General features: G+C 49.9%; 1 protein-coding gene across 1 annotated transcript; it reads right to left on the minus strand.

Moving 5' to 3' along the window:
• Positions 1–3,486: 3,486 nt before the first annotated feature.
• Positions 3,487–5,642, minus strand: FOXQ1 (forkhead box Q1). Its single transcript, XM_037069921.1, has one exon. It carries the CDS (start codon positions 4,872–4,874, stop codon positions 3,753–3,755), a length of 1,122 nt encoding a protein of 373 aa, XP_036925816.1. The 5' UTR covers positions 4,875–5,642; the 3' UTR covers positions 3,487–3,752.
• Between the last annotated feature and the right edge of the window lie 4,772 nt (positions 5,643–10,414).

The following is a 10,414-nucleotide window of genomic DNA, read 5'->3' on the forward strand; positions in this document are numbered from 1 at the left end:
CTCCTCTCTTCCTTCCTCCTCTTTTTCTCTTCTTCCTCTTCTCTTCTTTCCTACTTCCCTCTCTTCTTTAGAATCTGATTCATAATCTAAAAGGAACCTTAGTTAGGTTGATTATCCATAAGCTAAGGAACTTGAAGTCAGCCAGCCAGAATGGTGGTTGAAGTTGTTCACTGCCCTTGCTTACACACAGGCGCCAGAGGTGGGGCCCGGAATCAGGGCACATCTACAAACCAACCATATGCTACCATATTTACCGAAATTGTCTTCTACATAGAAAAGGGAGGTTGAGACTGATCAGAGTGTTGGGTGTCGATAACCAGAGAAGTTTTCAGCGCCCCACTTCTCCCCCTGAAGACAGCAGCCTTGATTCCTGGTCGTGGGAAGGGTCTGACAGGGAGACTGGAGTAGGTCCTTAACACGGAGGCGGGGTTCACCTCGGGCAGGCATCCGCAGACGTGCATTTCTCTCTTCCACTTGCCCAACCTGGCCTGGAAGGGTCTTCCCGGGTGAGGAAAAACGGAACCGTAAAGAGCCCACGCGACAGTCAGAAGAGAGTTCTCAACCCTTATCCTTGGCTCCAGGCAAGGCTTACCAAAGGTCATTTGCCAAAGTAAACAGACCCCCCACCCCCACTCCGCAGTTCCTTGATTCTTGCTGAAGCCTTGCGGAGGTTCAGCTCCGGCGCGATTTCCAGCCTGGGAGGCGCGGTCTGTGGGAGGGGCGGGCTGTGTTAGGGGGTTGGGCTGTGCTAGAAGGGTAGGCTGGGGGTTGGGGGAGGGACAGGCCCTGCCCTTGGCCCACCCGCCGACGCGCGGGGGAGCCCGGGGCGTTCTCTGGCGCCACCGAGGAATCCAGTTTCCTGGGTGGATGCCAGAAAGAACAGTCTTGGCGGGGACGCATCGTTGTGGCTTCCGCCCGAAGCCCCAGTCCTGGGAGCACCACCGATCCTCATCGCTGAAGGCCCCACCGAGTCTTTTTCTCGAGGCGCGGTTCTGCGGAATTGGAACCTCTCTGGAACTTAAGCATTCCTTTAACTTTCCGTGTTTCTCGTAGAAAACCCGAGCTTGTGCGTTTTCCCCTGTCTGGGCCTCCTCCACCCAGCAGGTAGAGGCTGAAACTGCTGGAGCTGGGGGGCGCGAAGGAGTGCCGGGGAGGCGTCGACAGAGCCCCCAACCCTCTTTCTTCCGTACCCTTCACCTCCCAATGTGATTGTCATTTCAGTCGTGGAAGTAGGGTTTGGTCATGGAACACCGACCTCGAGCACTCGAGAAAACCTTACAATAGTACCTGGGGAGACAGTGCAGGGGATCCGAAGCTGAGGAGGGGACGCCAGTTAACCGGACTCGAGACTCTGGAGTGTTCTTTAGGAAGGAAGGATTTTTTGAAGGGAGAACAGCTATGATTTTAAAATCACCTTTGCCTTCTTCTTCTTCTATTTTTATTTCACTTGTCTGTGCCTTTTAACATAAATCAGTGGCGATTTAAAATCCCCATTAGCAGAACTGTCGTCATGTGCCAGTAGAAATGAAAATAGTGCTTTACAAAACTTATGTAAGAGGTAGTGCCCTCCGGGAGGCAAGGCACATAGTTGGAGAGAAATGGCTACTTCAGTCAGAGATGGGAAGCATCTGAAGTTGCTGACGTCTGGCTCACCATCAATCTTAAGATTGTGTTTTCAAGAGAAAAGCAAAGAATTGATCATGGGTCCTGCTCATTTCAGCTCAGTGAACTCATTGCCTCCGTTCCCCCGCCTCCCGCACGTTCCCGTCTTTCAGTTTTATTTTCTGGTCTAATTATTTGTCTTGCAGGCACAAATCTCCACTTAAATGCCTACCTTTTGTCATAATTCAACCCTGTTTTTATCACTGTTCATGATAATAAGTAGAGAGAATGAAAATCAGTCAAACTTGTTACTTGTTAACTAGACATAGAGATGGGCATTTTTTTTTCTCTCTCCCATTTTTCTCTCTCTCTCCCATTCTTGCCAAAAGAACATCCTGAAACAAATTTCACTTTCTTTCTCCACCTCACAATCTGTTGGTCCAAATCATCCACTTGGGTGAGCTGAGATCTATCCGAGAATGGCAAGGACAATGGGGCCTACATTTCCACTCTCTGAATTTCTCATTGTTTGTATTACTCTTTAGAATATTGCAATCCATAAATTGTTAGAATCCCACTGCCTTTGAATTTATTGGGAAACAGGTGTTCACACTTTTCTGGCACTTCCTCTGATCACAACCTCCCATTTTAATAAGGGAAGTTGTCTCCGGCCCGTCTGAGTTAGCATTGTCTCTTCAGATCACAAGTGAAATGGGCCTGGCAGCTGCACATCTCTAAATGCTCTCTTCATACCAAAGAGGAGAGTGAAACAAAAATATTACTAATAGGACTTCTTACATTCCTAAAATAGGTTTTCTTTTGAAAAACACATTGAAATTTGAGTTGCTCTTAAACTTGCCCTGAGAAAATCTCTGGTGTTTAAGATAATCATATGCCAAGATTGTTTCCCAGCTTTTTGAGCTTCAAATCGACCAATTTGCCTGAAAAAGTCTACTTGACTAAAACTTGTTAATAATGTTGGCCAGAGGATTCTTGAGCACACATCTTACCACTTGTTCTGGTAAGTTGTAGGAGAATTCTTACAGAAGTCATTGGTTTGAAGTTTTAAGAATTCTCATTGTTGGAAGTCCCAGCCTGAATATTTGTACAGCAATTTGTCAGGTAAGGAAACTTGCAGAATGCCTCTACCATTAATGAGTCATTCAGGAAAATATTCTGACCCATATGGAAGTTTCTAGAGAATCAAACCTGAACAGATTCTGGGGGAGTGGTGGTTAAAAACTCACCACCTCCTGTTACTACAAAGCATTAAAAGTCAGTTACAAGTTTTATTTAAAAATAAGCATTATACCTGGGTTTCATAAAATTTATACATGACTATGTACATAGATACAAATAAAATAATATTAAAAATAAAAATCACACTTGCTTTCACGTGGCAGTGGCCCTGGCACCCCACATACATAATGTTACCTTTTCCTTTAAAGGAATTGCTTGGCCCAAGGAGGCCAGAGTTAGAGATCCCCAAGCCATTAATAAAGCTGTAGCCCGTTGCCTGCAACATTTTCAATTCAGGTTTCAAAAAATATAAATAATTTAACTACAAAACATATATATATATATATATATATATATATATATATATATATAGTCTTTTGGCACAGTGAAGCATTGGTCAATAGCAGAGAAATAAGATTCCGTGACACCTCTCTCACATTCAGTCATACCTGTAAATTACACATACGTACTCATGGAACAGGGGCCCAGTAAACCCCAAACAGTAGTCATATCATTTATCATATGGAATAGTTCCCTGATGTGCTTCTTTCCCGTTTTTTGTTAGTAACAAATCAATTGAAAGTGCGACAAAAATAGTAGAGGTGAAGGGGTCCCTGGGAAGTAAGAATAGAGGAAAAGTCAGTGAAGGGAGGGAGGGAGATAGGGTACAGCCTTGGTAAAGAAATGCTAACAGTTATGAAAAATTGCTTTGGTCTTCTGTCAAGTTACAAAAGAGGAAGGAAATATTCTGGACTAAGTTAAAGCACTTATGTCAAAAATCTTTAGCTTTAAGGCATGTTTGATGGAGAATTTTCTTTTAAAGTTTATTTTTCTCTGGACAGAAAGTGCAAAGCCCTGAACCTGCAATAACATCCTCGATGGCGCGAACCCAGCGGGGCTCAGCGCGCTGCTCAGGCCAGGAGCGTCTCCACGGGGTACGGCGGGTTCAGGCCCCGGCCCCCGGCCGAGGCTGCCTGCAGGGCTGCGGGCAGCCTCAGGGGGCAGTACAGGTGCGCGCCGCCGCCGGCGGTCGCCGGGAAAGGCTTGGCATGGGTCGAGGCGAAGGGCGCAAGCGGGAGATGCGACGCTGGCTCCGCCGCACCACAGGCACAGAGAGGCAGTACTGCCCCGCCTGACGCGCGGGGGTGGAATACGGGATATGCGGGCATCGGAGGGCAGAGCGTGGCGACCCACGGCAGCCGCACTCCGGGGGCAGAGTCTCCGTCTCGACGGCTGCGGAAAGGCTTGCTGAGGATGCTATCTATGGCAAAGGAGCTGGAGAATTTGCCCACGGGGCTGATGCGCCCCTCCTGAAGGCTGGGGGACCTGGCTTGGGGCGAGCCCAGGGCTGCGGGAGCCGGAGGCGAGGCAGCAGCCTCCTCCCGCCGTAGACCCGGTGCCAGGGCCGCCGCCCGGTGGCTGAGGCGCTTGCGGCGGCGGCGAAAGACCCCGTCGGCGAAGGTATACTCGCTGTTGGGGTTGAGCATCCAGTAGTTGTCCTTGCCCCAAGGCCGCGAGGGGTCGCGCAGCACCTTGACGAAGCAGTCGTTGAGCGACAGATTGTGGCGCACGGAGTTGCGCCAGCCTGTGTAGCTGCCGCGGAAGAAGGGGAACTTGCCCATGAGGTACTCGTTTATCTCGGCCAGCGTCAGGCGCCCGCCCGCGGAGTCACGGATGGCCATGGCGATGAGCGCGATGTAGGAGTATGGGGGCTTGGGCCGCCGGGTGTACGGCTTGCTGCGCCCGCCCTCACCGACCGTCGCGCTCTCTGTCACGGGCCCCGCTGCTCCCGCCTCCGCGACCCTAGCCGTCGCTGCCGCCGGGCCCTCCTCTTCGGCCGCAGGTTCACTTCTCGACTTCCGCTTGTTGCCGCCTGAAGCTGGGCTGTTGGCCACACAGTCCCCGTCCGAACCCAGCGAGTCGTCGCCGGCTGCTGACAGCGGAGAGGGTGCGTCGCTACCGCCTGCGCCCTCCAGGTCACTACCCGGCTTGTCCCCGTGGGCCGCGCGGGGGCCGAACACCTCCAGCTTCATGCCCGCGCACCCTGTCCCTGCCCGGCGCCCTACCCTTTTCCTCTGAGCGGTCTCGGGAAGCTGGTGAGAAAGGCAGTGGTGGTGATTCCGGCGCCAGGAGTCCTCGACTTCCTCTAACGAGAGCGCTCCCCCCTCTTGGCGAGAGACAGTCACTTTTCCATAGAAGAGTCCTCTTCCGCTGGAACTTTTCCTTGGAGGGGTTGTGCTTATTGGGTGCACTAAGAGCGGCAGAGATGGAGGAGTTGGGTGGGCGCTGTCTTCAGTTCCAGGATAAGAGACTTCGGGGTGAATGTGTGCTGGGGTGCGGTTTCAACCTCTCGTTTCCAGGCACAAGGGCCTTGGGATTTCCTGCTGGAAGAAACGTACGCATCTGCTCTCGTTCCAAGAGATCGGGAGGATTTCTTCACTGGACTTTCCAGGTCCTTTGCAGGAGACTTCGAGCACGGAAATAGTGCAGGCTGTTTTGCGCGACACCCTTGGGGTAAAGTCCGGTGTCTTCAGCCTTGAGCGCTCGCGGAGCCGAGTCCCTGAGGCCGTGGCTCACGCAGCCGCCTTCCAGTCCTCGGCCTCTCATGCAGCATCCCCACACCAGCCGGCTGCCGCTAAGTCTGGCCTCCACCTTCCTCCCGGCCCAATATTACCCTGGGGCAACTCCGCAGAGGCGGGGCCTGGGCGCGGACACCAGAGGGATGGGGGAGCTAGGTGGTTTAGGTAGCTTAGGCTCTCTGGCGGGAGCTTACCAGGTTAAGGCCTAAGAGACTGCGCCGCCTCCAAATAAAAACGCGCAGGTTGTTTGTTTTGGGTCTGACCAGGCCCGCCCTCTGCCTCTAGCCAATGGGGTGCGTGCGCGCGGCTGGGGTGTGCGAGTGATTGTGAGTTTGCCTGCGTCTGTGTGTCCTAGCCGGGCCCGCCCGCTCCTGGGCTCCTGTGGAAGCACCCCGCCGTCCCAGGCGGGTCTCTGTGCCCTGGAGCGATTTGAGAGCGAGGGCAAGGCTTGGAGCGGGGGCGGGGAGGGGGGGNGGGGGGGGGGGGGGGGGGGGGGGGGGGGGCATACCTGGAAGGGTTGGGCCAAGTTAGCAGGGACTAAGCTCAGGCCTGTGGCCTTCCTAGGTGCGCGCGGTGTGCGTTTGTTTCTCTGGTGGTGAAAAGGGTGCGTTTTCCGAAAGTGAATGCCTCTCATCCCTGACCAGGTGCTGAGACGCACAGACCAAACTGGACACGCTTTGCAGTGACCTCTTACTGAGCCACGTGCTGTACCCTTTCTTGTGATTCCCTTTTAAGGACGATTTTTGTCTTCTTTCCTTTTATAAAGAATAAAATACTGGGCTTCAAATTGTATACACCTTTTCGTATGAACTTGATTCTTGCTTGCTAAACGATCTCCAACTTTCACTTTTCTTTTGCCTTTACCCTTTTCTGTCCCTGGCTGGTGGCTCTTGGGAAAGAGAAGCGGTGTCCCCTCTTCCCCTGGGTAGCTGTGCCTAGAATCTAGAGCGGGATGCCAGGCTCTGCTTTCCCGCCTGCCCCTCTAGACTCGGAACCTTTTTGTTCGTGGGTTCGCATTGTCAACAGGAATGACCGGGAGGGCGTGTGCCCAGGGGCTGGTGCTCAGAACACGACATGTTTGCAGCCATTTCTTTTCAATCCTTCTGGTGAGGAGTTTTTCTGTGGTTTCAGTGGCACCGGTGTCTGACAGCCAGGAAAAGGGGATACCTTTCCTTGCCCCAGGAAGTTGAGGACCTGACGTTTGGTGGTATCAATTCTTAAGAGAGGGGATCACTGACCCCCAGAAGAGTACATTTCTTACCCTCTGCCCTTCCGCACTGAGGTTTCCTCCTTTTTCCTGTCTTTGTTGCAAATAGAAAAGATTACAAGTACATGGGAGCTCACCTTTGATGTTTATTTTATTATTTTCCACCATTTGTGTGATGTACACAATTCTCTCTTATCTTTACTCAGGAAGTTTTAAAGGCATTTAGTCTGGGGTTGGTGGCAGAATGACAGACCCATGGAAGGCTCTGTTATTTTTGTGTTTGGGGAAACGACACGTTTAAAGATTAAACTGACACTTATTGTGTGTTCCAGTGGGGAGTGGGTGGGAAGTGGCTTCTTTTGGGAGGATGTGCTGCTCTAAAGAGCAAAGAGCATAGCTAACCCTTGGAAGGACTCATCACTAGCCCTTGGAGTTCATTCACCCTTGGACCTGGAGAGGGGGAGTGGGTTTGGGCAAGAGAGCAGTCAGGTAGAAGTATCAATTTGACTAGGGATAATAGGCACTCAAAATGAGTGTTATCCTATTGTGAACTCTGGAAGTGGGCAGAGCACTTGGATGAAGGCCTATTTTTATGGAGGCGATAAGCCCCTCCCGTTGAGGTGTGGACCCAAGTTAGCTAGAGTCTAAGGAGGCCATTGAAAGACTGCAAGGCTAAGGTTTTGTGTCTACCCCCAGTTCCATCTGGAGACCGCACAGGGGCGCTGTCCTGCAGGCGTGAAGCCACTCGTCTACCACAGCGCCCCTGACCCCAGGTTATAGAACAGACCCAGGGGTATGTGAATGGCATACTGTGACAGGAAGGACCCAACCCTTTTTTCCTCTGGGGTCCCCCCTACCTACTAGGTTTGCCTTGCCTGCACCAAGGAGAAAGACATCTCTCAATACCAGAGACTGGTGAAAAGGAAAGTAATTATTCATTTTAAAGTTATACAGACTTAAGAGTAATGACTTGATGTCTTCATTAAAAATACTAAAGTCTTTTAGAATACCCACAGATGCACACAATCCTTCCTTCTCCCTCTGCCCTAGTCTGGGGTACCGTGTCTCAGGAAAAGAAGTAGAAGTCCGTGATTCAGGCTCCCAGCACCATCAGCTATGTCAATGCCATGATCTCCAGTTAATCCAAAATCATGTCGCACCTTTTCATGGCCCACCGGCAAGAATCCTTTCATCTCTTTTCTTCCTGGTGAAGTCTCTCCTGCTTCCTAAGCCACGTGGCAAAAGGGAGCACCCCAAAGCCTCGTGGTCCCAACCTGGCATGGCTGCTGCACCTGGGTTTAAATCCTGGTGCCAATCTTCCTCTGCAGCCCCATTTCTGACTCCTCCCACAATCAGTTACACCTGCCAGTATTCCCACATTTGTCCAGCTCTACTGGGCTGCCATAGCAAGTAGGGGCAGGCATGACCCCATGGCATGGAGCCAGTCAACTCCAAGCTCTCACACAGGTGCTGTAACCAGGGGAAGTTGCTTTTCAGTTACATCTTGGGTGGAAGTCACTCCCATCCCCCTGGCTCAAAGCATGGCCACAGCCATTTAACATATCCATGAAACCAGTTAAAGGTTATAGATACATTAAATGACCATGCCAGAGGTTATCTGAAAAACTATTGCTATTCAAAACAACATTCAATGGCCCTGCTCCATGTGACCCATCCCCAGCTCAGACTGGTGGGGCTGAGGACAACATTTATGTATTTTTTCCTAATATTTCCTGGACACCCTGAGTTCTAGATCCCATTACAAATCCCTATTTGGGCCCCCCCTTGGCTGCACCCTGTTATACCCATGCAACCAAAACACCCCCAGGTTTGGGGCATCACTTCATTCTGTGTTTACAGCAACCTTGATCCTAAACCCACCCACTGAGTGGCTTCCTTAACCCCATGAAGCACCCTCTTATCTCCATTACCCTTCCCTCCCCAGATTGCCCAGCCCAGCTGCTCCAGGGTCCTCAGGTTAGTCTGGGGGGTTCCAGCAAGCTTCTGCCTGTTGATAGGTATATTGTTCAGAGAGGAAAGGTAACTGCAGCACAATATGTCCTGCTGACACTCACACATGACTGCATGGCCTTGGGGCTGCTGTTCATGGGCCCTTCCTCACCTGGAAAAAGATGCCAATTAGAATGGATTCAAAGTTTTCTTCCAGATTGTTTTTAGGCACTAGTCTTTTGGGGGGATTGAATATATAGCAGGTGCATTTCTCCATCATTGGTGACTTCTCTGGGCTATCTGATGTGAACTCCAGCTAACCAGACTAGAGCAGCCCAGGATGCAGGCCTGGGGAGAGGGGCAATGGGGTTATAATTCTTTCAAGCAGGCAACCTGGGGTTGGGCTTATATCCCCAAACCTCTTCCCTCTTGCAGACAAAAGGAGTATTGGTCACTGAGAAGGAAGGTATAATCCCCCATTTCACTTTTTCCGTTTCTTTCTTTTTAATGTAATTTTCTTTCTTTTTTTGAAGATTTTATTTATTTATCTTTAGAGAGGAAGGGAAGGAGAGAAGGAGAGAAATATCAATGTATGGTTGCCTCTCATGAGTCCCCTGCTGGGAACTGGCCTGCAACTCAGGCATGTGCCCTGACTGGGATTCAAACCATGATCCTCTGGTTCTCAGGCCCACACTCAATCCACTGAGCTACACCAGCCAGGGATACTTTTCCCTTTTCTTATCCAGAGACCTCCCCATTACACAGCAACAGCCTCTCTTTACTCTTTTTTTCAGGTAGAGAAAGGATCTTCCAATCACTCCTGTGGGATAGGCCTTCACTTTGCCTCAGGGCTGAGCCCCTGGTGGGCTGCTATCTGTAGGCTTGAAGCCTGTAAAAATTTCGGGGGAAGGAAGTGGAATAAGGTAGGAGAATTCTCAGCAGAAAAACCTTTTCTATTTTCAGAATGACTCAGAGGATTGAGAGATAGGCAGTGTAGTTTTGGAAAGGAAGGCCCGTGTTAGAATGACTGGCAGGGCGACCCCAAAAGGGATTAAAAGATCCCCAGGAACTAGAATGTAAGCTCCACGAGGATAGTAGTTTTGTCTTTTTCCTTCAATACTGTACCCCCAGTCCTTGCCTTGAGAATGACTGTCACATTGTGCCACATACTGGAAATATGCTGCATTTATAATCAGTTAAGATCAGAAATAAAACTACTCTTTCTCTTTGTAGTTAATTCTGTTGTTATTATCTTTAACTATTGTTTTATAGCTGGGAAGCCATTCATCTTTTGCAGATATAAGAAAAATGGGAATGGAGGGGAAATACATTCATTTACTGTACCTCTGTCCATAGCATCCTCAAAACTATGAACCATTTAAGAGCTCAGATACTGAAAAAAATTCACATCATATTTTGTTAGTTCATAAGTTCCCCAGAAATGTTCGGAGATTTCTGTCCCCTAATTCTCAGTCCTTTTTAATGGGGGGTCTACTATGGATGGGTTATAATAAATGCCTGTAGGTAGAGCCTGACTGAACTATTTACAGCTACAAAAGATCCACTAACTAATTTTGACCGTTGCCCCTTAATTTCCATGGGAATAAGTGAATAAACTATGGCAAAGGATAAGTTCACATTTCCATGATTTCCTGGCCTCCCTGAAGTGGTTTTAGGCAAAAGAAGTTAATGCATTTATCTCCAGATACCAAGAACTAGTTTAATTAACTATGGGAACTATCTGCCATTTTAAGACTTTCTGTAATTTGGTAACACTGAACCAGTTCCTAAACACCGATGTGGGAAGGCCACCTGGTACACTGGAGGCGGAGTCCTA

The sequence above is a fragment of the Sturnira hondurensis genome, unplaced genomic scaffold (genome assembly GCF_014824575.4).
Source record: "Sturnira hondurensis isolate 20B ecotype Veracruz unplaced genomic scaffold, ASM1482457v3 Scaffold0001304, whole genome shotgun sequence".
In the NCBI taxonomy this organism is placed as follows: Eukaryota; Metazoa; Chordata; class Mammalia; order Chiroptera; family Phyllostomidae; genus Sturnira; species Sturnira hondurensis.